This window comes from Camelina sativa, chromosome 11 (assembly GCF_030686135.1).
Source record: "Camelina sativa cultivar CO46 ecotype springtype chromosome 11, ASM3068613v1".
Taxonomy (NCBI): domain Eukaryota; kingdom Viridiplantae; phylum Streptophyta; class Magnoliopsida; order Brassicales; family Brassicaceae; genus Camelina; species Camelina sativa.
This window is the reverse complement of record NC_141890.1, coordinates 49,011,745-49,039,634: the sequence shown is the minus strand read 5'-3', so window position 1 is coordinate 49,039,634 and position 27,890 is coordinate 49,011,745. Positions and strand designations below refer to the sequence as shown.

Sequence of the window (27,890 nt, the reverse complement as noted above, 5' to 3'; positions counted from 1 at the left end):
GAACATGCATAGTTTCCAAACTTTTTCAAAGAAAAACATCTCAAGCAGCCCTCAGGTCTAAATTGAATAGGATACTTTTATTAATAGTTGTTCCATTTTTATGAGAACTCAAAGATTAATACTCTCCAAGTTAGAATATAATTGTCAAAAAATTATATTAAAAAAACAAGTTAGACGAGAAAGACAAAACTTATTGGTCATCCTTCAAGCTGGTAAAGATTGTTTGAATGTGCTGACACTTTGACATATCAAGTGCTTTCTCGAGTGCCTTTGAGATCCTCGTGATAGACCGGACACCGATCCACTCCGCCGCTGACGCATAAGCACTTTCTTAGGTCTGAAGATTTATTGCGACGCCGAGTTTCCTGGTCTTGGAGAAGTAATTCTGTTATTAAGATGCCGATGAACAGGAGCAATAGAAAGCCAAGCACCTGAAGGGCGTTCACCAATTCCTCTGTACTCACCGTCAACCCCATCACTCCCTTGATTGACAATTTTTTTTCAATTTTAGCTATTTAGGGTTTCAGAGAAATTAACTATTTTGACCAAGAAAAAAATACCTAAGATACTTCAACACGCAATAGGAATATTTGGATGCCTTCAAATATCTTCCGATACTGTTTTGGATTTGGTATCCTGAATTTGATTATATGATTAGCTAGGATATTCACTTATTCGGTTAGTTACTTAATTAATTATAAAATTTTATTTAATTTTGTATCTTGATAAAGTTAATAAAATCTGATTAGGATTCTCTCCAACAAAAAAAAAATCCGGTATATCTAAGATGAAAAAAATAATTTCTTTTACTAGACTTTTAAATTTGATCAGAAAACAACTTCTGGTGTGCTACAAAAATAAAGGTATAGACCTAGCTAGCCCCCACGAAGACGACCCATCAGTTTATATAAATTTGGTACAAGAAAAGTCACTACGAGTACGTGAATTTGAGAGATTTATTGTGTGGTTTCTGTTTGTTTGCTTAAGATCCAAAAATCGCAAAAATGAGGTCTTGTGAGCTGAGCTCAGATATTGGTTGATCTTTAATTACAAACGTGTGAGATGATTATAATTGGTTGTTGGGAGGAACGAAGAAAAAATTTGTTACGTTGTCTCAATTATTTGTGAGCCCTCTGCCTATACTTGTATATGAAGAAGTAAACGAAAAAGGCTGTTTCTTAAAATCTGAACAAACTTTATTTTTGTTTCTGTATGGCACTTAGATAGACGTAGAATATTGGAGAAAGCTCTGACATCTTCATGGCAGAGGCGGCAACAATGAACATCATCTCCAACTCCAAGTTCGATGTCATCTTCTTCTTCTTCTTCTTCTTCTTCTTCTTCTTTGTGATTGCGCAATGAATATGTATCAACGAGGACGTAGAAAACCACGAGGGCTTCAACGAACCACATGTAAGTCACCACGAGGTTGTACACTGTCATTATCATCTCTTCAATCCCTGCAAAATATATCAACGATGGTGATGATGATTCAGAAACTAATGTAATATATATGCTCAAAACGATGGAATATATATTTAGTTCCTGAGTGATATTAATTAGGTTAAAAACAAATACTCTAAGATAGATTCTCTCTTTTATCTGGCTAAACAACATATATACCGAACCGGATTGAACGCAGCGGTTTTGGGTTGGTTAAATCTTGCAACCCATTCTAAATTTCTCTGGTTTGTTATCCGTTTCAACTTGAACCGGTTTGACTTTATGATGGTTTTGACTTATTTATAAAATCCACCAAACTATTATTAAACTCAAAAGAAAAAAAATGGTAAATAGAGATTTTGAAAGCAAATTGACAAACTCTTGAAGATATGCAAAATCTCTCGATTTCATTCCTACTTTTTCTCTTTTTATTTTATTTCTGTTTGTACCAGGGATTACACAGTTTAAACAAATAAAGATTTTGTGGGAAAGAGCAAGCAAGTTCTTTTATTAATCGGGGAAAACGTGAGATCGTCACTTAAAACGAGTCGAGATAGAGCTTGTTAGTTCACAAGCGAACTAGCAAGCTTAAAGTGACGAACTGAAAACAAGAATGAATTATACGAAAGACAATAGCAGTTTTCGATGCAAAGTATTGCTCTGTAGGTATTGTCTGCGGGTCAGGATCCTTTCTCCAATAGATGTCTCGAGCTATTTATAAGCGAATGTAGAGTTAGAGCACTCTAGGGTTTTCTGTGTGAAATCCCGAGATTGTCCTCCGAGGTTGGCCCATTTCCTTCTATCTCTGGTAAGTCTTTGTTGGGCCGAGTTGGCATATGGGGCAAAGCCCATATCCAACAATAGTCCCCCCCTTAGTCCGGCGAGCGAGATATTTCTGCGATCGGCGGGCGTACTTTGAGTCTTAACATATGCCTGCTCGGCGTTAGGCGTTCCAGACTGCTTCAAGAAGATCTAACTTTGTGTGGTGATGGTTAAAGCGATAGTTTTTGTTGAGCTCGGAGCTCGTTCTGATGTTGTATGCGTTGAGTGTGTTGTTCTGGAGCGCGAAGCTTGTATGAATGTTATGTGTCTTGAGCACGTCTTTGCGGAGCGTGGCGCCTGGCGCGTGGAGCGTTGAGCGTGGATCTCATCTAGATGTTATGCGCCTTGAGCACGTTTTTACAGAGTGTAGTGCTTGATAATGGATCTGCAATGGTTGAGGACGGAGTTGCCGCACATAGTTCGTAACCAAGGATCAAAGAAATTGAGCCAGACCGGCATGCGGAGATTGAGGTCGGCGAGCTTGAGATTGAGGTCGGCGAATGAGTTTGAGGTCTCCGAGATTGAGGTCGGCGAGCGAGAAAGTGAGATTGAGGTCCCCACCGAGAGTGAGATTGAGTTCGGCGCCGAGAGTGAGATTGAGGTCGGCGAGAGTGAGATCGTCATCGTCGAGGTTGAGGTTGAGATCGGCGAGTGAGATTGAGGTAGCCACCGATAGTGAGACTGAGCTCGACGCCGAGAGTGAGATTGAGATCGGCGCCAAGAGTGAGATTGAGCTCGGCTTAAAAGGAGATCATTGTCGTCGAGGTTGAGATCGTCGTCGTCAAGATTGAGATCGCCACCGAGAGTGAGATTGAGGTTTCCACCGAGAGTGAGACTGAGGTCGGCGAGAGTGAGATCATCGTTGTCGAACGGGGTCGAGAGGTGAAGAGAGGTCGGTGGACAAGGATTGATGAGTGCTGAGGTTGGTTCTTGCGAGATCGGCGGATTGAGGTCGGCGGGACGCTGCACGATGCCCCGGAGTTCGAAAAATCCTCATTCTAGGTCGGCGCTTGTCCTACCATTGGGGCGAGCTCCAAGGTCAACTCCTAAGATGGGTGTTCATGATGTACGCTCGCATTCCACGTCCAAGCTGGAGGTAGACACAAAACTGGAGGTCGGCACCAAACTTGAGGTAGGCGCCAAACTGGAGGTCGGCACCGAAATTGAGGTAGGCACCTAGGTAGAGGTTGGCATCAAGCTTGAGGTAGGCAGCAAGCTGTAGGTTGGCGCCAAGCTGGAGGTCGGCACCAAGCTGTAGGTAGGTGCCAAGAGACTCGAGTGTGAGAGCGTCGAGCATGAGGGCGACAAGCGCGAGAGAGTCGAGCGTGAGAGCGTCGACTGTGAGGGCTGCGAGCATGATAGTGGCAAGCGTGAGAGAGTTAGCATGAGAGCGTTTGACTGTGAGGGCATCGAGCATGATAGTGGCAAGCGTGAGTGAGTCGTGCGTAAGAGTGGCAAGCGCGAGTGAGTCGACTATGAGGGCGTCGAGCATGAGGGCGACATGCATTTGAGCGTATGTTTGATATGCAACAAGGCTTTGTGCTTTACTGGAGTAAAGTGGTAGGCGAGACGGACTCGCCATACCTTTAGGTGTGGCTTTTGTGTCCGGCTTATCCTGTTGGTGTTTGGGGTTGGCAAGAACTTGCAAGCCGGAGCTTGGCTTATTAGTCCAGGCGCCCTCAAATTAGTGCGAGACTTGCTCGGCTTTTTGCTTGGTTTCGAGATATATTTTACGGGGCGAGACGTCTCTCGGCTTACCCTGTTACGTGTTTCGAATACCAAGTTTTAGGTTGGTAGTTGAGATGAGCTCGTCGTACCTTTTAGGTGCGGCCCTGGTGTCCGGCTTACCCTGTGGGTGCCCCGAGGTCGGCAAGAGTGTGCAAGTAAGAACTTGGCTTATTCAAACTTGACCGCCTGCTAGCTGAATGCGAGACTGGGCTCGGCTTTTTTTGTGCGGATTATTTCACCGCTGCATCCATGTGGAACGCGTTTTTAATCGAACACCTGGCCAGGGTGACGATGTAGAAGCTGGACACTCGTTAAGACGGACTCGTTCGAGAGAGCTTATTTGACTAAGAGTACTCTTGCAAGTGTAATTTTTTTTTGTAAATGACTTCTTTTGAAGAGTTGATGAGCTCGGCAAGTGAGCGTTTTTTTTTTTTTTTTTTTTTTTTTTTTTTGTTTTTTGCTAATGATATTATGATGTTTAACTCACCGTTGATCTTCGGTGTTGAGCTGCGAGTTGGTCGTCGATGTACAGCTGCGAGGCCATTGTTTGGGTTGGGTTTATGGACAGACCATTGCGTAAAACCGAAATTGTGAAGGTTTGGGGAGCTCTTGCGTGAACCCGACTCCTACGTGGGTGGTTTGTCGTTGGATTGATGATCGGCTTGCAGGTAGTAGAGACGAGCTTGGTAGGTCGACAACATAGATAAGTTTGAAAGGTCAATTGTTTGCCATATCGCCAAGTATGAATGTTGGGAAGATCAGAGCTAGTGAGGTCGTTTCTCGCGATATTGAAGATATCAGAGGGTAGCGAATTGGTTTGGGTGAGGTCAGCGAGATGGAGCTGGGAGATCGCCGAAGAGGGTTGTGCCGTCGGAGATCGGACAATCGAGTTGAGGTCGATCTCGCCGAACTGAGCTCGGCGCCACTCTCAGGTTTCGTCAATCAAGAGGTCGGCGGTGAGGTTGGTCGAAGAACGCGGCACAACGACCATGTTGCGAATGGGATCACTTGTGACCCGGTTGGGATCGATGTGGAAGATCGACGAGGTCAGCATTTGTGCGAGATCGGCGACGTGGGAGATTGGCGATGTGGGGTCACTTGTGACCCGTTTGGGATCGATGTGGGAGATCGGCGAGGTCGGCATTTGTGCGAGATCGGCGATGTGGGAGATCGGCGATGTGGGGTCACTTGTGACCCGGTTGGGATCGATGAGGTTGGCATTTGTGAGCTCGACGCCGACCTTGACGAGATCGACATTACTCACGACATTACTCGCGACACTCGCAGGGTTCGGCCAAGCGATGAGAGGGAGACGGGAGATCGGCACAATAGTGTGCTCGGCACATCCATGCTCGGCGGCGACGAGCTTGGCGCGACTGATCTCCGAATTGCGGTTGGTTCTGATTTTGATGAAGGCGACGCTGATCTTATGTGTGGAGGTCTCGGTTTTCGGTCGTTAGGCGATAAGGCCCCAAGCGAGAGAGATCGGCGAGGGGTACGGACGAGGTCGGTATTTCGAACAGAAAGGAAGGTCGTCCTTCGACGAGCTCCCGAGTTCTAACGTATACGCGTGGTAAAACTCTTGCGGGAATCCAGCGTGCTTTTACCGAAGAGTTCGCGGCTTATAAAGACGTTTTTGATGATGTTAGTGTCGGTATTGGAGCGGAGTGTGGAGACTTCGATAGTTTGGCCAACGACTACAATTTTGCTGATATTCTCGAGTTCAGTGAAGATAACGACAGTGGTTTTGGTGGGAGTCCTATGGATGTCGTCCCGGCCGAGGATCCTGGTCCTTGTTCAGCTGTTTTGGGTCTTAGTGTTGCGTCGATTGGTGCTAATCTTTCAGCCGGTCCGGCCGATCACGGTCCTTCGGCCGGGACGGCCACCTGCTTCCTGAAACCGGCAGTTTGCTTTGAGGGTGAGCGGTTGTGCGTCAGAGTTGGCAAAATCGACACTATGGGTGAGGGGGTCGGCCAATGGAGGTCAGTGTGGCGTTGTACGGTGCCCTAGAGGTCGTCCCTGTGTGGATGGCATATCTCCAATCCATGTCGGCACTTGTCTAACCGTTAGGGTGAACTCCGAGGTCGGCTCATAATTGGAGGTGGCAAGGTTGACTATACAAGTATATTGGAGGCGTATTGGGAGATATGAGCGAGAGAGGTCAGCAGGATATTCTCCAAAGAACAAAACCTAGCCGCCGCTCGTCGCTTCTTTGCCGATAGTAGGTCGGCAGGATATTCCGTTGACCGTCGATCGAGATGACCTGATGGTGGTTGGCGGTCGCCCTGGTTCAGCCCGCGCGCACAGACTTTGAGGTCGGCATCATAAGAAACAAATCTGAGGTCGGCATAGGGCCACGAGGGGGAGAGAACTCTACAACGGGGGTCGGCGCAGGCTGCATGCGGATCTTCCTTGGAACAAGATCGAGAGGTTGAGGTTGGCGAGGATGGCCATCATGAGGTCGTCCCCAATCTCGACTTGGGCGGCGACCGCTCTCGAGGTTGGTCTCGATGTTCGTTGGGTGGAGATGGCTCATAGGAGCAAGAGGGGAGGTCGGTATAATGAGTGTGATTCTCGCTTGGTTGGGAGCGAGGTAAAGGTCGGCTTTGCGACCAGGAGGTGAGATAGGCAAAGGGATGGTGAGCTCGAGAGTGAAGGCATGAACGCTGGTGAGATCGGCACCTCTCGTGAGATTGGTACATTTCGTGAGATCGATATCTCTTGCGAGGCTGCCCGTGGTGATGCTTTGTTAATCGGAGGGCGGAGCGACCGAGAATCTGCCGATCTGGATCCGGTTAGCTTTGAGATCGATCGAGAGGATGTGGAGCTGAGCGGTGATGTTGGCTTTGGTTGTCGCGAGCTTGGCGACACCTCTCATGAGGTCGGCACTTCTCATGGTGATGCTTTCGACGGTATAGATATTGATATTAGGGAAGAGTGGAGTTTTGGTTTCAGCAACAAGGGTTTGACCGACGATCGTGATTTTGACGACATTCTTGAGTTTGGTGAAAAGTGGTGGTTTCATGGATCTTTCTGTGGCTAACGAGAGGCCTACTACATCACCCATGGCTGTTACTGGAGGTAGAATGGGCACTCTGAGCGCTCCCAAAGTCGATGGTGTCTCGGTGCTTGTTCCTCTATTGTTGGAGTCAGTTGATTTGATTAAGGTAAGCTTTTTTATGTTGTAGCGAGTGTGTCAAGTCGCTCGGCTGTTCGCATGTCCTGGCTAACGAGACTGTCGATGATAGTCTACATCAGATATTCGAAGTTGTTTCTGCGTCCAGCAAGCAAGGGAGCTGAGAGGGCGGCACCGTTAGTGAAAACTAGAGCCATGGTTTGGAGATGTTGGGCATGTGTGGCAACAAGAGGTTCTGATGGCGTATGGGGCGCTGGTGTAGAGGTTGTGTTGTTTGGAGTAGCGCCCTCGACTGTTGTCGTTGCGGAAGGTGGAGGTGAGAGAGTGGCAGTGTTGGTGACCAGCTGGTCTGCAGCAGGTCCGGCTTCAGCGTGTGCAGCTACGAGAGGCTCAGAGGGCGCGTCGGGCGCTGGTGGAAAGATTGTGCTCGGCAGTGAGCCTTCGGTTGGGCTCGGCAGGGAGCCTTCGGTTGGGCTCTCCAAGGAGTTCGGCAGGGAGCTCAGCGGGGGAACTGTTCGTGTTCTCGTTCGCCCCCATCGCTGTTCCGTTGGCTGCTCCGTTACTTCGTTGAGGTTTTCGCTGGGGTTCGTCATGAGTCTTGAAACTTCGAGGAAGTGAGGATCGTCGGTCTTGATTCGTCAAAAGAAGCGCTTTACTCTTGCCCCACGGTGGGCGCCAATTGTTTGTACCGGGGATTACACAGTTTAAACAAATAAAGATTTGTGGGAAAGAGCAAGCAAGTTCTTTTATTAATCGGGGAAAACGTGAGATCGTCACTTAAAACGAGTCGAGATAGAGCTTGTTAGTTCACAAGCGAACTAGCAAGCTTAAAGTGACGAACTGAAAACAAGAATGAATTATACGAAAGACAATAGCAGTTTTCGATGCAAAGTATTGCTCTGTAGGTATTGTCTGCGGGTCAGAATCCTTTTTCCAATAGATGTCTCGAGCTATTTATAAACGAATGTAGAGTTAGAGCACTCTAGGGTTTTCTGTGTGAAATCCCGAGATTGTCCTCCGAGGTTGGCCCATTTCCTTCTATCTCTGGTGAGTCTTTGTTGGGCCGAGTTGGCATATGGGGCAAAGCCCATATCCAACAATTTCTTTCTAAACTTATTAATATGTATATATATCAAGCCAACCAGCTCCATTGTTTCACATCATCATTAATTCTCTCTTCCTTTATTCTTCCAAATCCTCCAATTTTATTACAAACGATTGTCTCATTCTTCGATCCTAATATTAATTGAATAAAATGGCTGAAGTTTTGCTACCGAGGAAGATGGATCTTCTTCATGTTCTTGCCGTCGACGACAGTCACGTTGATCGGAAAGCCATCGAGCTTCTGCTCAGAGTCTCTTCTTGTAAAGGTAATTAAATATTAAATCTTTTTTCAAGAACTCATATTTTGAAAAATCAATCTTTGAATTCGGCCGGTTTATCTTAGTAAAACTCTGTTTTGTTCCTCATCAGTTACTGTTGTTGATAGTGCGACAAGAGCTCTGTAAATAATTATTTCCAAGAGAATATGAATTTTTTTTAAAATAAGATAATCCTGATGCATGGCAGGGAACATAATGAGAAATTATCTCAGGTGATTCTATGAAACAAACTTTGCTAATACATTCACCATATATAGCAACAAGTTAAACCTTGAGTAGCGTTTCATAAGGAATAAATGCAGACCAAACAATGACATAGAAAAAAAAAGCTCAAGTTCTCGAGTTCCGAAAGACAACACTGTTATATCCACATTATCTTCTAAGCTAGAACGAACCAGAGGGTCTAAGAGTAATGCCTAATTCACGGAAGAAAACAGAGCAATCGAACAGACACATGTTAAAAGAGTAGAAAGCAAAGAGTGCTGTTGAATCATAGTGACAAAAAGCTTTCTTCTCCTTCTGCTGGTATTAACAGTGATACAGTGATGAAGCAAGAGTGTTGTTGAACCACAAGCACAAAACGGGCCACTGACAGTAAATGATCTCCTTCTTGTGAATCAGTGAACCACAAGCTCAGGCAGTCCAATCTCCTGCAGACAAGTTGTGAATCAACAACATCAGTTAGTTGAAAATTTACTGTAACACAGGCACTCACTTTAAATCTTTGAGCAAAGTTTATGTGACTAGAGTATGCAAAATGAAACAACAACACAACCCTATCATCAGTTTGCGAAAATCTGAAGAGCATGTACCTGGACTCTGAGTCTTGTTTTGTTTATTACTTGCAGACCGCAATTGGTTTGCCTGGTCAGCCAAAAACACAATCACTGATATGGCAAGGACAATGCAGACTCCCAGAATCCAGTAAGTTCTTGCCCGTGGCTGCTGCTGGTCATCTTTCTTCCTGGAGAAATCGATCACGAGTAGCAAGGCAATCATACCAGTCGTCAGAACAAAAAGGCAAATGTCTCGCTCAATCCTGTTGCGTATCGAGATCCCAATAACAAAAGGAAAGAATCCACCGATGAAAAAACAGCCCCCGCCCAATAGAGCGTCATTGGCAGATAGCATCAATGATCTCCTTCTGATGTTACTTCCAATGAAAGTCGAGACAACGGAAGTTAGGACAGCCGAAGCCAAGAGGTATGCGGCAATCTTTCTTTGTGTTGGTGTTATATCATCCATCACGGCAAGAAGACTGATAACAGAAACGAGTCCGAAAATGCTGGAGTTTATCAGAATGTTCCCATGAAGGGGCGGATCTATGTAGTGATGGGGTGGGGCACGTGCCCCATGCTACTTGTTAAAAATTATCTAATACATTTGGTTAGTTTAGTTACACAGTTTAATTGTTACCTAGGTGCCCCATGCATCTTTTTTGGTGAGGAGTTCCAATCCTGACTTTCATCTTTTTTTTGTTGCCTTTTTTCCTACAACCAATGTTATTTTTGTTATGTTTACTTACATGTTAATATTTTTTTCTACTCTAAATTATACTTACATTTAAATAGTTAATTAGTATAATATATATTGTTGAAATCTATCTAAATAAAGGATTTTTTACTAAAATTAATCATATGAATTCAAAAATAATACATAATATAACTCTTGCATGTAACTTCTAAACATTTCTACAATTCTATATATTAGTTTTTAAGATTTTAAATGTAGATTTGGACTCTTCATTGTTGGACCTTCGATTTGATATATTATTTATCAATATTTTACAAATTTTACCGTGATTACGAAAGGTTATATTGATTATTATTTATGATTTTTCGAATTTTTTTGTACGTTTTTTAGAGTTAGAGAATAAAATTGCAAAGAAATAATTATTTAAAAGATTAATATACTGCACAAAATCCTTATATAATAAATGTTTAGATATAATTTTCATTTAAATATATGTAATGTGCAATTGAATATATTATAAAACCAACTAAAATAGTTTTTAAATATACAAAAATATAGAAAATTAAATTTGTTTAATATTTTATAATATAAATTTAATATATTAATTATTAAATAATTTGTGTCCCACATCAAATTTCTTTCTCGATCGGCCGTTCCCATCGATTCGATTAACTTGATTATCTGCCATTCTGGAAAAGAGAAGTTAATTCGTTAAAGGCTGACTAAACCACAAGCACAAAACTTATATACTGAATTAAAATCTTTCATCAAACGTACAAAACTTATGTGCACATTCAACATTCAGAAGTAACCTTGGAGGATCGGTTCATTCTTCATAGTCCTATTACCTGAAGAATTTTTATGATCCCCACAAATCGCTATCTCAAATAATCAAGGGTTTCTCTACTCTAGCTAAGAGACTCGCACCTCTCCTTTCTCGGATTATACATGCAGGAAAAAACAAGTTCTGAAAGCACTGACACAGATACCACCTAGAAAAGCTACTGTAGACGAAAATGAGAATGGTGATAGTGATGAGACGAAACAATCAAACCTACAAAAGTAATGATCACTTAAACAAAACCGGGAAAAATAACACTTGACGCGCTCATCAAAACAAACTACATAAAATCACTGTCATTGAATCTTTTAGCAAAACTTATTTGACTCTCTTAATTATTTCAACTAAGCTATCATCATCAAGAGATATTACCTGTACAGTCTCTAAAGGAATCCCGCTGATGATCGAGGTACTCCAAGCTCCTAGTGGGATTTTAATATCTGCACGAGGAAACAAGTTTTGAAAGCAAATCATGGAGACCAAACTGATACAGATCAACTCTTTAAGCCGAAGCAGATAACAAGCATGCAACAATCTACTAGACGAAACAGAGTATAATCAAACAAACCCAAATGAATAAGCGTTAATTCGATCCAAAAGAAACTAGTCTATAACGCAATCACAACACCAAACTGATGATACAGATCAACTCTTTTAGCCGAAACCGATCAGAAGAATGCAACAATCTAATAGACGAAACAGAATGATCAAACAAACCCAAAACCAGTAACAGTTGGTACGTTCGATCCAAAACAAAATTAGTCTCTAACGCAATCACAACACCATGATACAGATCAACTCTTTTAGCCGAACAGATCAGAAGCATGCAACAATCTTACTAGACGAAATAGAATGATCAAACAAACCCAAACCTGTAACAGTTGGTACGTTCGAATCCGATCCAAAATAAACTCTTCTCTAACGCAATCAAAACATCAAGATACCTTCAATGGCTAAAATCGCAGCAAAACCCCATCAGAAAACAGAACAATCTGAAGTAACAGCACTCTCAAGAAACGAAAAAATCATCCAAAGAAACACCAAAACGGGACCAATGTGGAGGAAGAATCGGCTATGGAAACCAAAGAAGTAATGAAAGTAAGCAAGAAACGTAAAGAGGGGTTGAGGACGAGAACCTCAATCTATACCAGAGAACTTATCGAATTGACGATCGCGAACTAGGAGGAGAAACGGAAACGCAAAACTCAGAAAGAGAATAGGGAAACCAAAATGTTCAGGGAGCGAGATGAGAGATAGAGAAGTGTGGAAGAGGATGACATGAAGAAAAAAATTAGAGCGTGGAGGAGGAAGCAGAAGAGGAGAAGAGAGTTTGTAACTAACTTTTAACTTTCTTGACGGACACGTCAGCTGATTTCAAAATAAAATACTTGGTTAAACAAGACTAATTATTCTTCATTCATGTTGGATTAGTGATTTTAGTTGTAACATATTTTCTTTATAAAAAAAAAGTTGTAACATAATTTAGTGACAAGTTTCCCAAAAGCTTACTCTGCTTGAAGAGTTGTTTTTAGAAATTAAAAAGTGGGATAATTAGTGGGGTGTGACTCTTTTTGTCAGTTGATATGTTCATAATTCTAGCTATTGATATTAAGATTGCACTGGCAGTATAATCTCTGTGATGGACCCAAAGTAGAAGCTAGACAGAGGTGGTTACCGTCTTACCGATTGTTATATTAATCGCTCTCTTTACTAAATCTTAAACGATCCACTTTTCTTTCTAATCTCATGGATTCTCAGCTAATAGCGTACGTAGCTTCTTCGTTCCACTAATTTGTTCCATCATTATATTCTGATAGATATTTTGACTCCTTGTATTTGTATGTAAATTATGTATGCATGCGTAGAATTCGCTGATTACATGTTCTCGCTAATGTTTAGCAGGGAAGTTTGCTCCTCGTTGCTACACTCTTGCTGTCACTGTCAGAGCCATTCCCTGAGGAATATGATCGTCATGGTTTGAAATTGGGATATGCAACATATAACACCACCTTTATTTGACTCCCAACATAAAAGCAAAAATTCGATTTTCAGGCAATCAACCCCATCACTCCCTAGATTGGTTCACAAAATAAAGATAGACCTAGCTAGGCCATTAAGACCCATCATCAGTTTATATAAATTTGGTACAAGAAAGTAACTACGAGAACGTGTAAAGTTGGTTGGTTGCAAGTTGTTTGCTTAAGAATAAACTGGTTTTCAAAATCGCAAAAGCGAGGTCTTATGAGCTGAGTTCAGGTATTGTTAATCTTTAATTACAAACGTGTAAGATGGTTATAATTGGTGTTGGGACTTGGGAGGGAGGAACGAAACAAAAGTTCCTTGTCTCAATGTATTATTTGTGATCCCTCAGCCAAATACTTGTTCCTTATATTGTGACTTTTATAAGTAACCAGGACGACTCAATCTCTTGAGTATGCACATGAATTCAAGTTCCCCAAAATTAGTTTACTCAACCAAAATTATAATTTACAATCTCTCTGTTCTAACTTCTAAACCAACCAATAGGTTCTCTTTGGTAAACCAATTTATCCGGCTAAAAAAGAAACATAAAATCGAACCGGATAAAGCGTAGCGGTTTGGGTTGGTTAAAACTCGCGTCCCCATTCTACTAAATTCCTCTGGTTTGCTATCCGTTTTAACTTGAACCGGTTTGACTTTATAATTGGTTTTGACTTTTGACTTATTTATAAATCCACCGAACTATTATTTAAAGAAAAAGAAATAAAGAAACAAAAACAGATAAATAAATAAAGATTTTGAAAGCAAATTGACAACAAAATCTTGAAGATATGCAAAATCTCTCGATTTCATTCATATTTTTTTCCCTCTTTTTTTCTATATTTATTTTATTTCTTTCTAACTTATTAATATGTATATATATCACCCAACCAACTCCATTGTTTCACAACATCATACAATATTTCTCTTCCTCTGTATTCTTCCAACTCCTTCCAATTTTATTACAAAAGATTTGTCTCATTCTTCGATCAATATATTAAATTAAAAATGGCTGAAGTTTTGCTACCAAGGAAGATGGAGATGTCCAAAGATCCTTCAAAGTTTGGATCACCGGATCTTCTTCATGTTCTTGCCGTCGACGATAGTCACGTTGATCGGAAATTCATCGAGCGTTTGCTTAGAGTCTCCTCTTGCAAAGGTAAAAAACACACATCTTTGTTTTTCAAGAACTCCTCTTTTTGAAAATAATATATTTCAATTCAGACAGGTTAACTGACTAAAACCTCTGGTTTTGTGTTTCTTGTGTTCTTCAGTAACTGTTGTCGATAGTGCGACAAGAGCTCTCCAATACCTTGGATTGGATGTTGAGGAAAAATCCGTGGGATTTGAGGTAAATCATTGTTTACAAGAGAATATAAAACTTTGCCGTAGCTCACAAGCAATTTTGTTAATGGTGATTTTGCTTTGTTTGGTTTCAGGATTTGAAGGTTAACTTAATAATGACGGATTACTCGATGCCCGGTATGACTGGATATGAACTCTTGAAGAAGATCAAAGTAAGCAAAATCATTTCCATTGATTCAATTAGTTGAGTTAAATTCATAATATTATGCTCATCTAATCCTTTTTTTGGTAATTTTTTCAACAGGAATCCTCAGCTTTTAGAGAAGTACCGGTGGTGATCATGTCCTCCGAGAACATTTTGCCTCGTATTGATAGGTATATTTTCATCATGATCGATCTTGATGGTATTACTATTAGTCAAACTTTAGTAATTTGGTGAATACTTTTGTTTGGAATTTTTGGTTGACAAACAAAATAAATATAAAAAAAAGGATTAGGTCCCGAAGTAAAAAAGATCATGCTCATATGGTTTAAAAAAGTTGATTTCTATAAACCATTCTTGGTGGTGATTGCATAGTTAATCAAAAGTTGAGATTTTGGTGATCTTTTATGGGTCCCAAGATGATTTTGTGTATAAAGATGTTTCTAACCAGCAAAATCTTTACTTTGGGATTTGATTCTGTTTTTGGTGAAGTGATATAAGACAATAAATAATAATTATCTGATCTTTTGCTTTGCCTAATCTTGTGGTAGGGTATTGTGAAAGCCACCTCACATGCTTTTTTATTCACTTTGCATATTTGGAAACCTCTAGAGGCCAGATTTAATTAAAAATAAAATAAAAAGGGAATATGTTTTGTGTACACACAATGGCCAACTCAATTATGACCTGGCCATCTTATGATTGTTTGCTACATACACTACAAAAACAAAAAAACTTATTGATCCAAAGCTATCAAACTTTATTGAGATTGGAGTTTACTCAAAACTGATCTTTCTTGTGATTTTTTTTTTGTTTTTGTCATTTAGATGTCTTGAAGAAGGGGCTGAGGATTTCTTACTGAAGCCTGTAAAACTCTCTGATGTAAAAAGATTAAGAGATTCTCTAATGAAAGTTGAAGATTTATCTTTCACAAAGAGTACTCAGAAGAGAGAGCTAGAAACCGAGAATGTCTACTCTTTCGATTCACCTGTTCAATCACAGCTCAAACGCACAAAGATCTGAGCTTTCCGATGCAAATTCCATGACTGCAGAGATGATAGCTCAATGACCTATACAATTTTCCAGCCCTTATGGTTTTTTTTTGCTGATTAACTTCAGTGGGTTTATTCACATAGTAGTAATGTAAATGGTATAGAGAGGAGCAAAAGTATATTATATTCATTAGAGTAATCTTAGTTTTTTTTTTCCTTACACAAGCGATTTGTAAGCTGGTTTACTGAAAATTGTTAAGAATCAAGCACAAGTTTTCTATAAGAATTAAGTCCAAAAGATCATGAGAGTACATCTCTCTCTGCATGTGATTCTAAAAGAGAAGCTTTGGTGATGAGGAACTTATAAAGAAGATTCACCATGGCAACAAAATAACTCTTAAACCTTCAATAATGTTTGACAAGGAAGGAATAAATGCATACCAAACACCTTAATATTGTTATAAAGTTGGAATTTGAAAAAGAGAACATAGCATATCATTATTGAAACTATCTAACATGTATTTGAATTTTCTGTACCACCTTTTATGTATTCACACATCACACTCTACATCATCACCAGTGTTTCAGACTTAAGAACCATCGATGACATAGAAAACAAAGCTCAAGTTCTCGAGTGCCAAAAGACAATACTATACCCACATTATCATCTTCTAAGCTAGAAAGAACCAAAGAGTCAAAAGACTGAAGCAAGAAAACAGAGCAATCGAACAGATGACATGGTTTGCGAAATCCGCACCTCTCCCTTTTAAAACTTGCAAAACATGCTAGACGAACGAGCCAGACGAATTGTTAGGCCACCACCACCCTGAATACTAGTCTCAGCCTTGACTGCTATCCGTTCATAGGGTTTCCTGCACCCTGGACAACGTCCATCTCCATCGCAAATTGTCTTGTGGCAGAACAGACAGAGCCTGAATCCGCAAGGACAAGGCAGGAAATTCGAATCCGTTAAGTCCAAGTCTTCGTAGCAGATGGGACATGAAGATGGAATCGCCACAGAGCTATAACGCTTGTCCAGCTCCGGAAAACTAAGCTGCTTGGCCAAATTAGGTAACCCCTGTGGGCGCAGGTCATCATCCGGCCTCCAAGCTCTATTACTCTTCTGCTTCCTTGATGGCACTCTCAAGCAATCCTGCTTTGCATCTTCAACACACACAGCACCTGATGCACCACTAACCGAATCGCCCACATTAGAAGATGATTGTGCAACACTCTCTTCCACTTTGGCAGACTCACGGAGATGATTCTCTTTCTCATTCTCTTCCTCAGCCGCTAATGCATCAGCAACAGCTTCCCAATCATCCACACACCCATCATCATCATCATCATCATCATCCTCTGCATTATCCTCTTCTGTTATGTTACCTGAGCAAAAGCCACTGCTGCTACTACTACTCCTGCTACTCCTCCCACTGTAGTTAGTACTTATATCTGTACCTCCCATAGAGCTATTCGAAGGTGACTCCATAAAACTCTCATGATGAAGATTAGTATTCCCACCGTTAGTACTATCCTCTTCTCTACGCACCCCATCTAAACTCTCCACCACTGGTGGCTGGTTACTTCTCCGATCAGGCTTCCCACTGCGATTAACACTACTCTCCTCTTTACCTCCCTTATTGCTCACCGCAACTAACAATAGTAAAATCAAACACACAGAATCAATACATACACCAAATCTAACCAAAGCAAAACATACGCAATTAAAACATACCTTGAGAAAGCCATTGCTCACGACGGAGACCAAGCTTGTTCTGCTTTATCTTAGCAGACTTATTGTTCTGCAAACACACAATGCAATAAACAAAACCAAAACTTTGAATCAAATATGGAGAGAAAGGGATGAGATTTAAGGAGAAACGACGAAAGAGATGTGGAAGAGATAACGTTACCCTCTTCTTCTTTCCGCAATCTCTCGAGGTGCTAGGAGGAGCCGCAGTAGCAGAAGCGTTGGTGATCGAATCTGAAATCATGATTCGCTGATTGATTCCTGTGACGGAGTAAAGATTACAACAGTGGTAAAGGGTTATTAAAAAGAATTAGAAGAATTCGAAATCGAAGATGAAGATTCTCAAAAACCCTAAATTCAGATTTGGTCGCTTGAGACTCGAGAGAGAGAGAGAGAGAGAGAGAGAGAGAGAGAGAGAAGAAACGTGAAGATTTTTTTTATTATTTTTATTTATTTTCTCTTTTAATGTTTAATTTAATAAAATCAAAAGAGAAGAGATGATATAAAGGGATAACGGAAACTCCTCTTCTCCGCTCAGACAATTTCGCTCGATGCTGAAATGACGTTAATACCCCTACTTATTCGTGTGGAATCTTCTGTAAGTCGGTGAGTGCGCACGTGCGATGTAAACGACGCCGTATAAAAGAGGTTAATATGGAAAATAAGATATACAGATTTTGGTATTCTCAAAAGATCTTTGATGAAGACTTTTATTTTGAGATGATTATATGCAATTTTGCAAGCTTGTTGTCAATCTTGTGAGTTAAAAAAAGCTGTGTAAATGATTTTGTTTTCTTATTACAAAGATTTTTCTTTTGTGCAATAAACAATTTTCTGCGTCAAGCAAACGAAAGGGTGTATCGATCTTTTTATAATAATTTTTTTTTTTGGAGATTTTGGTATATTAGTGATGATTGATGCAATAGATGTTGAATATTTAGTTTTAGTAAATGAAATAAACGTTTTTTTTGGTCAACAAATTTGACATTAGTCACATATTTTAATACGAAAAATTGGAAACTCGATAGATGACATAATAATTTAGTAAAAAAAGTGAAAGATAATCTAGAAAATGAAAAAAAAAAAAAATCCTTTGGATCTTTTCTTCAGATTTTATTAAGTTAAAAAAAAAAGGCAAAGAGCTAATTCTACCACAATCAAATGGTTTTTTTTTTCCTTTACAATTTGATTGGGAAAAAACATTAATACAAAGAGAAATCAAATGATCAAAAAGTCAAAAGGAAAAGTAAAAGATAGAAAAATGAAAAATTGAAGTGTTTTAGCTTGTAGATTCTGATATGCTTTGAAGAGAAGGCTGCCAAGCTCTAACTTTATTGGTAGCTCCTCCTGTGTTCACCCCTCTCTGCTTTTCATGTATCCTTCTCTGTTTAATCAAAACCTCTAACTCTGTTACTATTTGTTAACACTCAATTGTTTCAATCAGAGAATTAAAACTCAAATCTAATATAGAGCAATTGTGGTTGTAATAAATAATACCTGAGTGTCTTTGTCAGAAGCAGATTCAGATCTTAGGGTTAGTGGGTTAATCTCCTCTTCTGCTACAGAAAACTCTCCATGGATCTTCTTCATCTTTTCAGATTTCTTGGCTCTTAATCCTTTCATCACCTCTATTAATCAAGAAAAGTCTTACTTTATAATCAAATAAAGTAACCCTAACAATTTGTAAATCTTTATACACTTCATCAGTGATGATTGTAATTGAACGTGGAACAGAAGAAACAAACTGAATAAAGCCCTAAAGAATTAGGTTTTTTCTTGTTTCTTGTCCCTGACTTCAAAACTAAAACATGTTAGGTGTGATTTATGCAAGAGACTGAGTGATATTTAATACCTTCGGAAGAGATGAGCCTATAGACATGGCCGAGTAAGAGATTATCGGAAGGACGTAGAAGTTTGATACGAGTGATGCGGAGGGAACCGCCGTGAGGTACGGCCGAAGAAAGGAGGAGAGCTACGTGGTGACCGGGATAAGACTTGATCACTTCGCTAGCGTTTACTGTACAGTAAAATCTCACCGATTTACCGTCTGGTCGTTGTATCACCGTCGTTGCCGCCTCCGCCGCTTGACAGTTCCCCATTTCTCTCTCTCTCTCACGGCGGAGAAAAGTAGGAGAGAGAAGAGTGAGGGAGTAAGCGTAGCTAGGTAGAGGGAGGGGTCGTCTATACTGATTGAGAATAGCTTCTTCTTACGTATTCCCTTTATATAATAATACTCATCCTTTTATTTCATACTGTATTATTCATTCATTTTGTCATCAATTATTTATTATTTTCAATTTTAATGATATAAAAAAAGTAATACGAATGAGGTGGTAATAATTATGTAGCTATGTATCTCTAATATTCGATCAACACTTAGATGGGAGAGTATTATTAATAGAAAGAGTCTCTAAATAGAGAGGTATAGAATAATGAACGTAACTACTGCTCAATTGATTATTATGTTTTGGACCGTCCGTACATAGCCCCCCCCCCCCCCCCCCCCCCCCCCAAGTGTTTTGCTTGGCTGGAATCTTTTTTGATACTTCGAAACTATTAACCATTTTAATTCTTGTATATGCTAGTTTGCTAGTAATAGTAAATCACTTAGCTTAGCTCAGTTCAACCTATGCAGAGTAAATTACTAATTCACAAGTCATAACAGAAGAAGTTAATCACTAACTTTTGTAAGATACTCACTCTACTACATGCATCTCAAAAGTTAAAAAGTATTTATATTTATCAACTAGTAACTAGTATTGGACCACTATTTTAGAAAATATTTTCACCAAATTTTAATTTCCTTCTTTATTATATTCTGTTTTTTTATCCTAGTTTTGTTTAAATAATTTCTACAACTAACATTGTACTAAACAAATTTGGCTGCTGTCTATGATTCACAACCAAAGTATTCTAAGATTCTTATCTATACAATTGTTTTAAACGTTTTAACCAATAGGTTTCTTTGATTACTACAACTCAATTTATAATAAAAAACAATTGAATTGCTGCCATTAAAAAAAAATTGAATTTAGATAAAGACATAAAGTGTATGTAATATTCACAGTAGACATGGCGTTTAATAAACGATAATTAAATCTACTTAAATGAGTAATAATAGTTATATATTTCACAAATGCGAGTTCAATACGAAAAAAGATAAATAGTTTACAGAACAACAAAAATAAACAAATTTGTTTTTGTCAACTAAATAAAGCAACTTTTTATAAACCTGTTTTTTAAGGCAATGATGAGCTTTTTGTGGAAATTAAAATAACGAAAATGACAACCAAAAATGAAGTAATAATATTCCCCTCGTGCAATCAACCCTATTCACATGCTTACTGTACACTTTATCTCGATCTCCTGAAAGCCTGTGTCGTATTAAACTTTAATTATTGAACATTGCTAATTAATTACGGTGTCAATCGATCAGCCTTACAAAACAAAGTAATCTTAACCTTTTGCTTGGCCATTAATTAAGATAACATACAAAAGTTGCCTTAATGCCTCTCTATATTTTATTTAACAGAGAACAAACACCTCACGCAAGAGTGAAAGGTCTCCCTATTTCTTAATTCTGTTGCTTATTCATAAATTAATCACCAAATTTAATTTAAAGTATCGACATAATCAATCAAGGGTTCTTTCAAATGAAGACGTTTGAGTGAGAAAACAGATCTAAGCAAAATTCAGCTAAAAAATTGTTTAGAAGCTAATCAAAATCACAAAGTAGTGTTCCCTCGGATTTACAAAGACAAAAGCATTAGAGAGAGAGAGAGTAAACAACAATGCTCTTAAGATTCATCATTCTTGTAAATAAGACTATAGAAATGTGAGAGATATTTAAAGTTTTCAAAGTTGTCAAAAGAACCAAGACAAAGCGGCTTGAAAACTCAAGGCAAGAATGGTGAAACTCTTGAGTTTTCACCACTTTTGTTTCCAGTTATATCTTTGCTCTTCTCTTCTTCCCCTTCCCCTTTCAGACAGATGGGAAATACTTGTTGAGATTGAAAGGAAGAGAGTAGAATTCCTCACTTCTTGTATCACCCTTGAAAGATCTAAACTTGTCCCACCAGTGCTTTCCTCGGTCTTTCCTTATCGAAGAGTCTTTCTTGTGCAATGTGTTGTCCAAGAAGAAGGCGACGCTGCCAGCAACAAAAGGCTCTGAGGAGAACGGAACATTCACCATATCGTTGAACTGTCAAAAAATATGTAAGATAATAAGAGTTTCATTAGCTCAGGCCAAGCTAAACTCGAATTTTTGCTATTGGATCAAAAGATGGGTGGAGTTTTAAGCATTTGTTGATTATTCTACCAAAAACCAATTTCAATGGAAAGAGAACAGTGAGTTGTTACAACATACCCAACGAGCCCCAGTGTGGACCGGACCATATCCTTTGATTGCGGTGTACTCATTGAAGTACTGAGGGATGGACAAGCCAAGGAAGACAGAGAAGCCTAAGATGAACTTGGTCCTGAAGCTGTTTAAGTTGCAGAACTGAAGGAAACTCAAACCTCCAGCTCCCACGTACGCAAAGAAGAGACAGTATAAAGCAGCAATGATGGGTGCGGGAATTGAAGCAAACACAGCTCCAAATTTTCCTGCATTATCATATGATGGATCATCAGTATAGACTAAATTTCAAGCAAAATATTTTTCTTTCATTTGTGGATATAGATAAGAATTGCAGCTAACCGAGAATAGAGAAGAATATCATGAAGCCTGCAGCTATCTGGACAACCCTTCGACTGCCAACTCGTGTCAAGGCCAATAATCCCGCATTTTCCCTGCAGTTAAGAGCAAGAAAACCAACTTTCATACCAAAATATCTAGAGAAATTAGTACTATCAGATCATTTATCATCTCTGAGATACTTACACAGAGACAGAGGAACCAGCTCCAGTACCAAACAACCCTGATATCAGAATCGCAACGCCCTGTTTCATAAAACATAGAATAAACACTTCAGAATTTGATCAATATAGATTCAGCAACATTATAAGTTCAAAATGTAGCTGAGTTACCTGCCAGCCAACACCGCGGCTGAGAATAGATGGTGGCAACATCGTTGCACTTGCGTATCTCGAGACAGAGACAAAAGCACCGGTTGACTTTAAAGTTCAGCCAGACACAGAAGAAACAAGAATGAATACACAGAATAACAGAGCATAGACATTATATATCGAAAGATTAAAACATGAAGAAAATAACCACAGACCTCAACTAGAGCAACAAAAGAAGCCATCATCATTGCAAAAGCTTCTCCAGCATCAAACGACGGGGCGCCCCACTGGAAAGGCCATGGAACTCTTATCCTGAGTTAAAAAAAAAAACTAATGTTAGCAACGAATCCAATGAGATCACAATTTTGAATCACATTTATCTTTTGATACTCAATTTCTTCATGCTCTTTTGTTCTGCTTAAACAGCAAAATTCTAGTGGAAGAGCTGCGTTGTAACCACTTACCATGGGGCAGCACCTATTATTCCAGCACGATCTGTCCTGCAACTTGTTTGTGTAGTTGGTGCAGCACCATTGTAAGCCCCACCAACTGTAAGAAGATGAGCATAGATCCACACAATCACCACCGCGAATATCACAGCAAATCGGTCAAACACATTTTTCCCTGATTTGATCACATGAGGCAGGTACTGCAACAGGAAACATGAACACATGAAATCAGGTAACCGTAATAATTATAGCTTTTGATATTAGGAGTTAGACAGGTTTAATATGTTAGTGAGTTACCTGTGAAACGAATACTAGAATAAGAAGCTCAGGCAGTCCAATCTCTATGCATTTAGCAACCTGAAATGTAAAAAGGGATATTAACAACTGAAGAAATTAAGAGTTTCTGGTCTGCTCATTAAAACTGTTTGTGTTTCAGTGTATTTAGAGTAGACTTACCCCCGGGAAACCAAACTCATACAGCCCAAAACCAACGAGACCCACCAGGGGAACAGCTGAAATAGGACTTAAGAACCTGCAAATGATATACAAAAGAAATGAAAATCGCCTCGTCGTTAATGTAATGCTGAAGACAAGTCTGAGAAAGCTAATGTTGTAACATCTGAGACCATATTATCCTCCAGACTAACCTAACAACATTACGCCAGAGACCACTGAAACCAAGAATCATCTGCAAGGTAGAAGCAACAATCAAGGCGCCTTGGGTTGCCCGCATTATCCTCTCAAATCTCTAAACAAAGCAAAACATATTCTTTGTTGTTATAACAGCACCAAGAAAGAAAGGGTCATAGAGATGATGAAATAAAACATGATAAAAATAAACAGGAAGTCATAAAATCATACCTCAATAGGATTAGAGGTATCACTGAATCTGCCAGAGAGGATGATGGAAATTGTTGTTGGCACAAAGGTGTAGGAAGCTCCAATAACAGCAGGCAACCTAGTCCCGAACAGCGTTTGGAGCAGTGTGTTGATGCCAGCAACAAAGAGAATAGTCTGGATCACCTTTGCCTTCTCTTCCTGAAATTACAGAAAAGGCAAAAAATCATTTACAATCAGTGACACCAATTAATTTGCCTTGCTCGTTAATATTATAATAAAGTAAACGCTGTGGAGGACTTACGTATCCACCTCCCATCTGGGGAACAAGAGCGGTAGGTATGAGCACTGTTGTGCCAAGCATCACAAGGTAATGTTGAAATCCAAGAAGAATAGCTTCAGCTGAAACATAAGAATGAAGACACTATCTAATAAGTAGTTTATGGAGAAACTAACGAATTCCAAACCAAACACACTGTCTGGATTTAAGGTGTAAACCAATTAATCCTCCAAAGAAGCTAAAACATATGGAAGAGATTGAATAGTAACTCGTTATCATTCCAACATTACCCAGAGAGTGATAATAAAAGAAGACAAGACAACACAAATTTGGCAACAGATTAGGTAAGACTAAGAACTGTGAAGAAGAAGAAGAAAAAGACAAATCTAACGAGAATCGAACAAGCTAAAACAAGAGTGGGTAGTCTTAATTAAGGTCGGCGTCGACACATTGTTCAAAAGAAGAACGCCGAATAAAGTGACAAAAAAAAAAAAAAAAAAAAAAACCCCACCGACAAAGAAATCTCAAAGAAACAGAAGAAGAAGAAGAAGAAGAAGAAGCCTTTCAACTTGGAATCTAGAAGAAGAGAGAAGAAGCTTACGCCAAGGGGGAGGACTGGTGATACAGTAAGAAATGTTGGGAAGTTGATCTTTAGGAGGATGAGGTTGAGGTTCATCTGCTTTGGGTGCTGGAGCTCCACCCCCTGCCATGTTTCTCTCTTTCTCTGCAATAAACAATGAACACAGAGTAAGAGAAAAGCTCTACCCCCAGATCGGGGAATCTAGCTGCAATGTGTAAGCTGAGCAACAAATCAGTGTTTTAAAAAAAGAAAAAAAAAATTGACAAATCGGAAGGGAGATAGAGAAACTCACATCAGTGGCAGCTTCTGGGAAAGAGAGAGGAAGAAGAAGAAATAAAAAGAGTAACAGGAAACAGCAACCAAGCGAGAGAGTGTGTGAGAGAGAGAGGTTTAGGTACAAAAGGTAAAGCTACACAGACACACAGAAAAAGAAGGAAGGAAGAGAGAGAGAGAGAGAGAGAGAGAGAGAGAGAGAGAAGGTGGAAAAAAAGGAAAGTAAAACTTTATTTAATTTCTCTACAAAACTCGAGGTGTGTAACAAAATACTAGTACTAGTACTACCGTATTAATATTAGAGTCAAAAAATTTATGAATGTAATGGGACAAGCAAATTTATGGGAATCATCTTTTAATGAACAATTTATTTTCAACGCTGTTCTTGATTTGGTAATTTAAGTTATAGACACCTAATGGATACAGATTTTTTTTTTTTTTTTTAATATTCCTTTTGTCTACATTGTATAGAATTTCAATTCATAGAGTATAGATTTATTTTTTTAGGTGGTCAATAATAGTAATCATGGATTTTGAAGAGAAGCAATGGATCAATTAGAAAGAGCGGTGCTGAAAATAGCGCCGTATGAGTTTTGTTTTTTTTGTTGTATAGTAGTATAAATTAAAAATTATGTAGGAGTATAGTTTTTGAAAGAATTGAGAGAGAGGGAGCAGTAATAAATGATTAATTAATAAAAGAGAAGAAAAGGAAAAAAATAAATAAAGATGAAAGGGATGTGAACAAAGGAAGAGACGAGAGGAATCTTTTCTTCCTTTAAAGCTATATTTGCATTTTTTGTAAAGTTCTCTAGTCTTTTTTTTTTTCTCGTTAAGTAAAGTTTTGTTTAAAGTTTTTTTAAACCTATCTCTCTTTTCTATCAGATTGAAAACAAAACACTTTCAATAAGTGAGATTTGTCAAACAAGTAAAACTTTCAATAATTCTCTTGTTGAATTTTGTTCTTGCTTCACTTTTTGAAAGAAAAAAAGAAAAACATTTCTAAGTGTCGGGTTAATTGTAGCTAAAATGAATTAACAACTTTCTTACTTTGTATTATACGAGTTATCAAACACCGTTTGTTGAGGGATTTTTCCTTTTAACAGCTTGACTTCCAAAACTCCTATTGTATACACTTTTTTTTTTTTTCTTTTTTTCAAGTTACAAAACAAAGAAGTTTCACAAGGTTGAATGTGTAATCTGAAAAATCTTCCATTAAAAAGGTAAATATCTAACATACACTGTTGAGATAAAACTGAAGTGTATTAGATAAAATAATTTCCTTGTGATTTGTATTGACACGGATGTTATTCTTCTATAGGAGAAGAGAATCTTATTATATACTTTTAATATAGTATTGTCCAAATCGTATAACATACGCATAAATCTAGAGATAACGGAGCAAACAAAACACAGAAAGCATAAATGTCACGTCCACTTTTTATTTCTTGTAGTCCCGTGATCCATATATAAAACAATCTACTGAAACAATTTATATAAAAAAATATGCTTTAACGTTAAAAGATGATTTGTTATCGAATTTAGTGGGACATTATATTATTATTCTAGTGGGCTGATTAGCTAGGAGGACTCAAGATTTAATCCCGTCACCAAACTTCTTAAGATAAGATTTGCAGTAAGATAAACAAAGCTATTAAGTTTGCTATTCAGATAGTAGATGCGTATATTTTGATTCTTCTATACGTTTGAGTCATGTTTGTTCTAATTCGACGTTTTTGTCAAAACCAGTGATGCATCGTTTTCAAATTTATTATAGTTTCGGTAATAACTATTGTACATAACTATTTTTTTTACCTAAATTCACCTTCTTTAATTTTATCTTTTGCCGACAATTCCCAAAAATTTTCCATCTTTTTTTTTCTTCCGAATATAATTTTAAACAGTCATGTTATATTAATTTGATACTTTTCACATTATAGATGGACAATTGCAAATGTTGCAACACGTACGGTTACCTGTTTCGACCCAAAATATCCTTCTACAGATTATTCAAAAGTCTTTTAAAAACAATATAGTACTATATTCAAAATATCATGCATGTTTTGTTGAATGGATCTCTTCAAATCTTCTTAAAGGCCATACACACACATTCTCCATGCTAAGCCTTTAAGGCAAACACAACTTTGAAACGAGTTATGCATATACGTTATTTATAATTTACGTCAGTCATCCTATATTATTAAATACAAATTACACACATGATTAAGTTTGAAATATCCGACACGTGGATACGGACAAATTGTATATAATTGATGGTTAGCCAGCTAATTTGTTTTTGAAGGAATTTTTGCACGTGATGAAGGATCCGGCTTGAAACATTATAGTAGTAGGACTACACCACTGATTAGCTAGTGATCAAATCTTTGAGCCACTCAACATTTGTGAGAGGGAGTTTTCATAGTATTTTTATATGAAAATACCGATAATGACCACATAATCATTGAGATTGGAGACTCACAAGTTGGGTGTCGAGCTGATAATGACGCAATATTCTGTAAACTTTTTATATTATTGTGTTAAGGACTTTTACTTTTGTCTTTAACTATCAGCCATCATGGTTTGACGTTAACTAAAAATTCGATCAGGTATGGTTTTAATTTGTTTCGAATTTATATTGTTATAAAAATAAATAGTTAAACAAAAATGTCCACTGTATTATTGTAGTCCGATGAATTGGGAGTATTATTGGCTTATTATTGTAACTTTGAAGTGTGAACCCAGTCAAAACCGGCATAAAAAGTGTGATATAGAACTTTTTTATAAAAATGTTATTAAAAAAAATTAAAAGCCGACTATAAAAAATGGATGAAATGGAAATTAATTTCTAGAAAAGTGGGGACTGGGGAGAGTAAGCACATGGGATGGGAGAAAAAAGCTTTCTGGCGTACTTTGGAGAATTACAACAAAACAACACCACAACTCTCTCATGTGCCTTTCTCTCTACTTTGCCCCCTTATTAATTTAATGGCTAACAAGTAACAACAACAACAACAACAATGAGGTTGGGCGTTTGGTTTTTCGGTTTGGGTTCGATTCGGTTTTTCGGTTTATGGTTTTTTGGTTTTATAAAAATTGAACCATATAAAAACTATATGTAATTCGGTTTGGTTACGGTTCAGTTTTTCGGTTTAATCAAAAATAAAACCATATAAAAATCATACGTATAATGATTTGGTTTGGTTTCGGTTTGGTCACGGTTTTTAACGGTTATTCCATACTTTAAAAAATAGATAGTTGATACCCAAATCTAGTTTTGTAAACCCAAATAATTAATTGAAATTTAAACTTTTAAAAAATAAAGGCTATTGAAAAAGAAAACCAAAAAAAAAAACTTGAAGATCAATAACTAGAAA

General features: G+C 38.6%; 4 protein-coding genes across 5 annotated transcripts; 1 reads left to right on the top strand and 3 right to left on the bottom strand.

Moving 5' to 3' along the window:
* The first annotated feature begins 13,569 nt into the window (after positions 1-13,569).
* Positions 13,570-15,626, top strand: LOC104726895 (two-component response regulator ARR6). The gene is made up of 5 exons (XM_010445855.3): positions 13,570-14,003; positions 14,119-14,195; positions 14,284-14,361; positions 14,454-14,524; positions 15,179-15,626. Exons 1-5 carry the CDS (start codon positions 13,853-13,855, stop codon positions 15,372-15,374), a joined length of 573 nt encoding a protein of 190 aa, XP_010444157.1. The 5' UTR covers positions 13,570-13,852; the 3' UTR covers positions 15,375-15,626.
* A 97-nt stretch (positions 15,627-15,723) lies between these two features.
* On the bottom strand, positions 15,724-17,934 carry LOC104726894 (uncharacterized). The gene is made up of 3 exons (XM_010445853.3): positions 17,257-17,934; positions 17,079-17,145; positions 15,724-16,996 (listed from the first exon to the last, which is right to left on the bottom strand). Exons 1-3 carry the CDS (start codon positions 17,335-17,337, stop codon positions 16,110-16,112), a joined length of 1,035 nt encoding a protein of 344 aa, XP_010444155.1. The 5' UTR covers positions 17,338-17,934; the 3' UTR covers positions 15,724-16,109.
* A 245-nt stretch (positions 17,935-18,179) lies between these two features.
* On the bottom strand, positions 18,180-19,446 carry LOC104726893 (uncharacterized). The gene is made up of 3 exons (XM_010445852.3): positions 18,946-19,446; positions 18,591-18,721; positions 18,180-18,477 (listed from the first exon to the last, which is right to left on the bottom strand). The coding sequence occupies exons 1-3, from the start codon at positions 19,190-19,192 to the stop codon at positions 18,373-18,375; spliced, it is 483 nt and encodes a 160-aa protein (XP_010444154.1). The 5' UTR covers positions 19,193-19,446; the 3' UTR covers positions 18,180-18,372.
* A 1,338-nt stretch (positions 19,447-20,784) lies between these two features.
* LOC104726892 (nucleobase-ascorbate transporter 6) lies at positions 20,785-24,979 on the bottom strand. Of its 2 annotated transcripts, none has more exons than XM_087473601.1 (14): positions 24,539-24,979; positions 24,268-24,390; positions 23,691-23,788; positions 23,411-23,587; positions 23,197-23,297; positions 23,006-23,081; positions 22,847-22,906; positions 22,565-22,749; positions 22,316-22,412; positions 22,122-22,208; positions 21,976-22,034; positions 21,793-21,884; positions 21,460-21,698; positions 20,785-21,294 (listed from the first exon to the last, which is right to left on the bottom strand). In XM_087473601.1, the coding sequence occupies exons 2-14, from the start codon at positions 24,374-24,376 to the stop codon at positions 21,076-21,078; spliced, it is 1,599 nt and encodes a 532-aa protein (XP_087329727.1). In that variant the 5' UTR covers positions 24,377-24,390; positions 24,539-24,979; the 3' UTR covers positions 20,785-21,075. The 2 variants fall into 2 exon arrangements, with proteins under 2 accessions (XP_087329727.1, XP_087329726.1); XM_087473600.1 differs by having other exon boundaries at positions 23,691-23,810; positions 24,236-24,390; positions 24,539-24,785.
* Between the last annotated feature and the right edge of the window lie 2,911 nt (positions 24,980-27,890).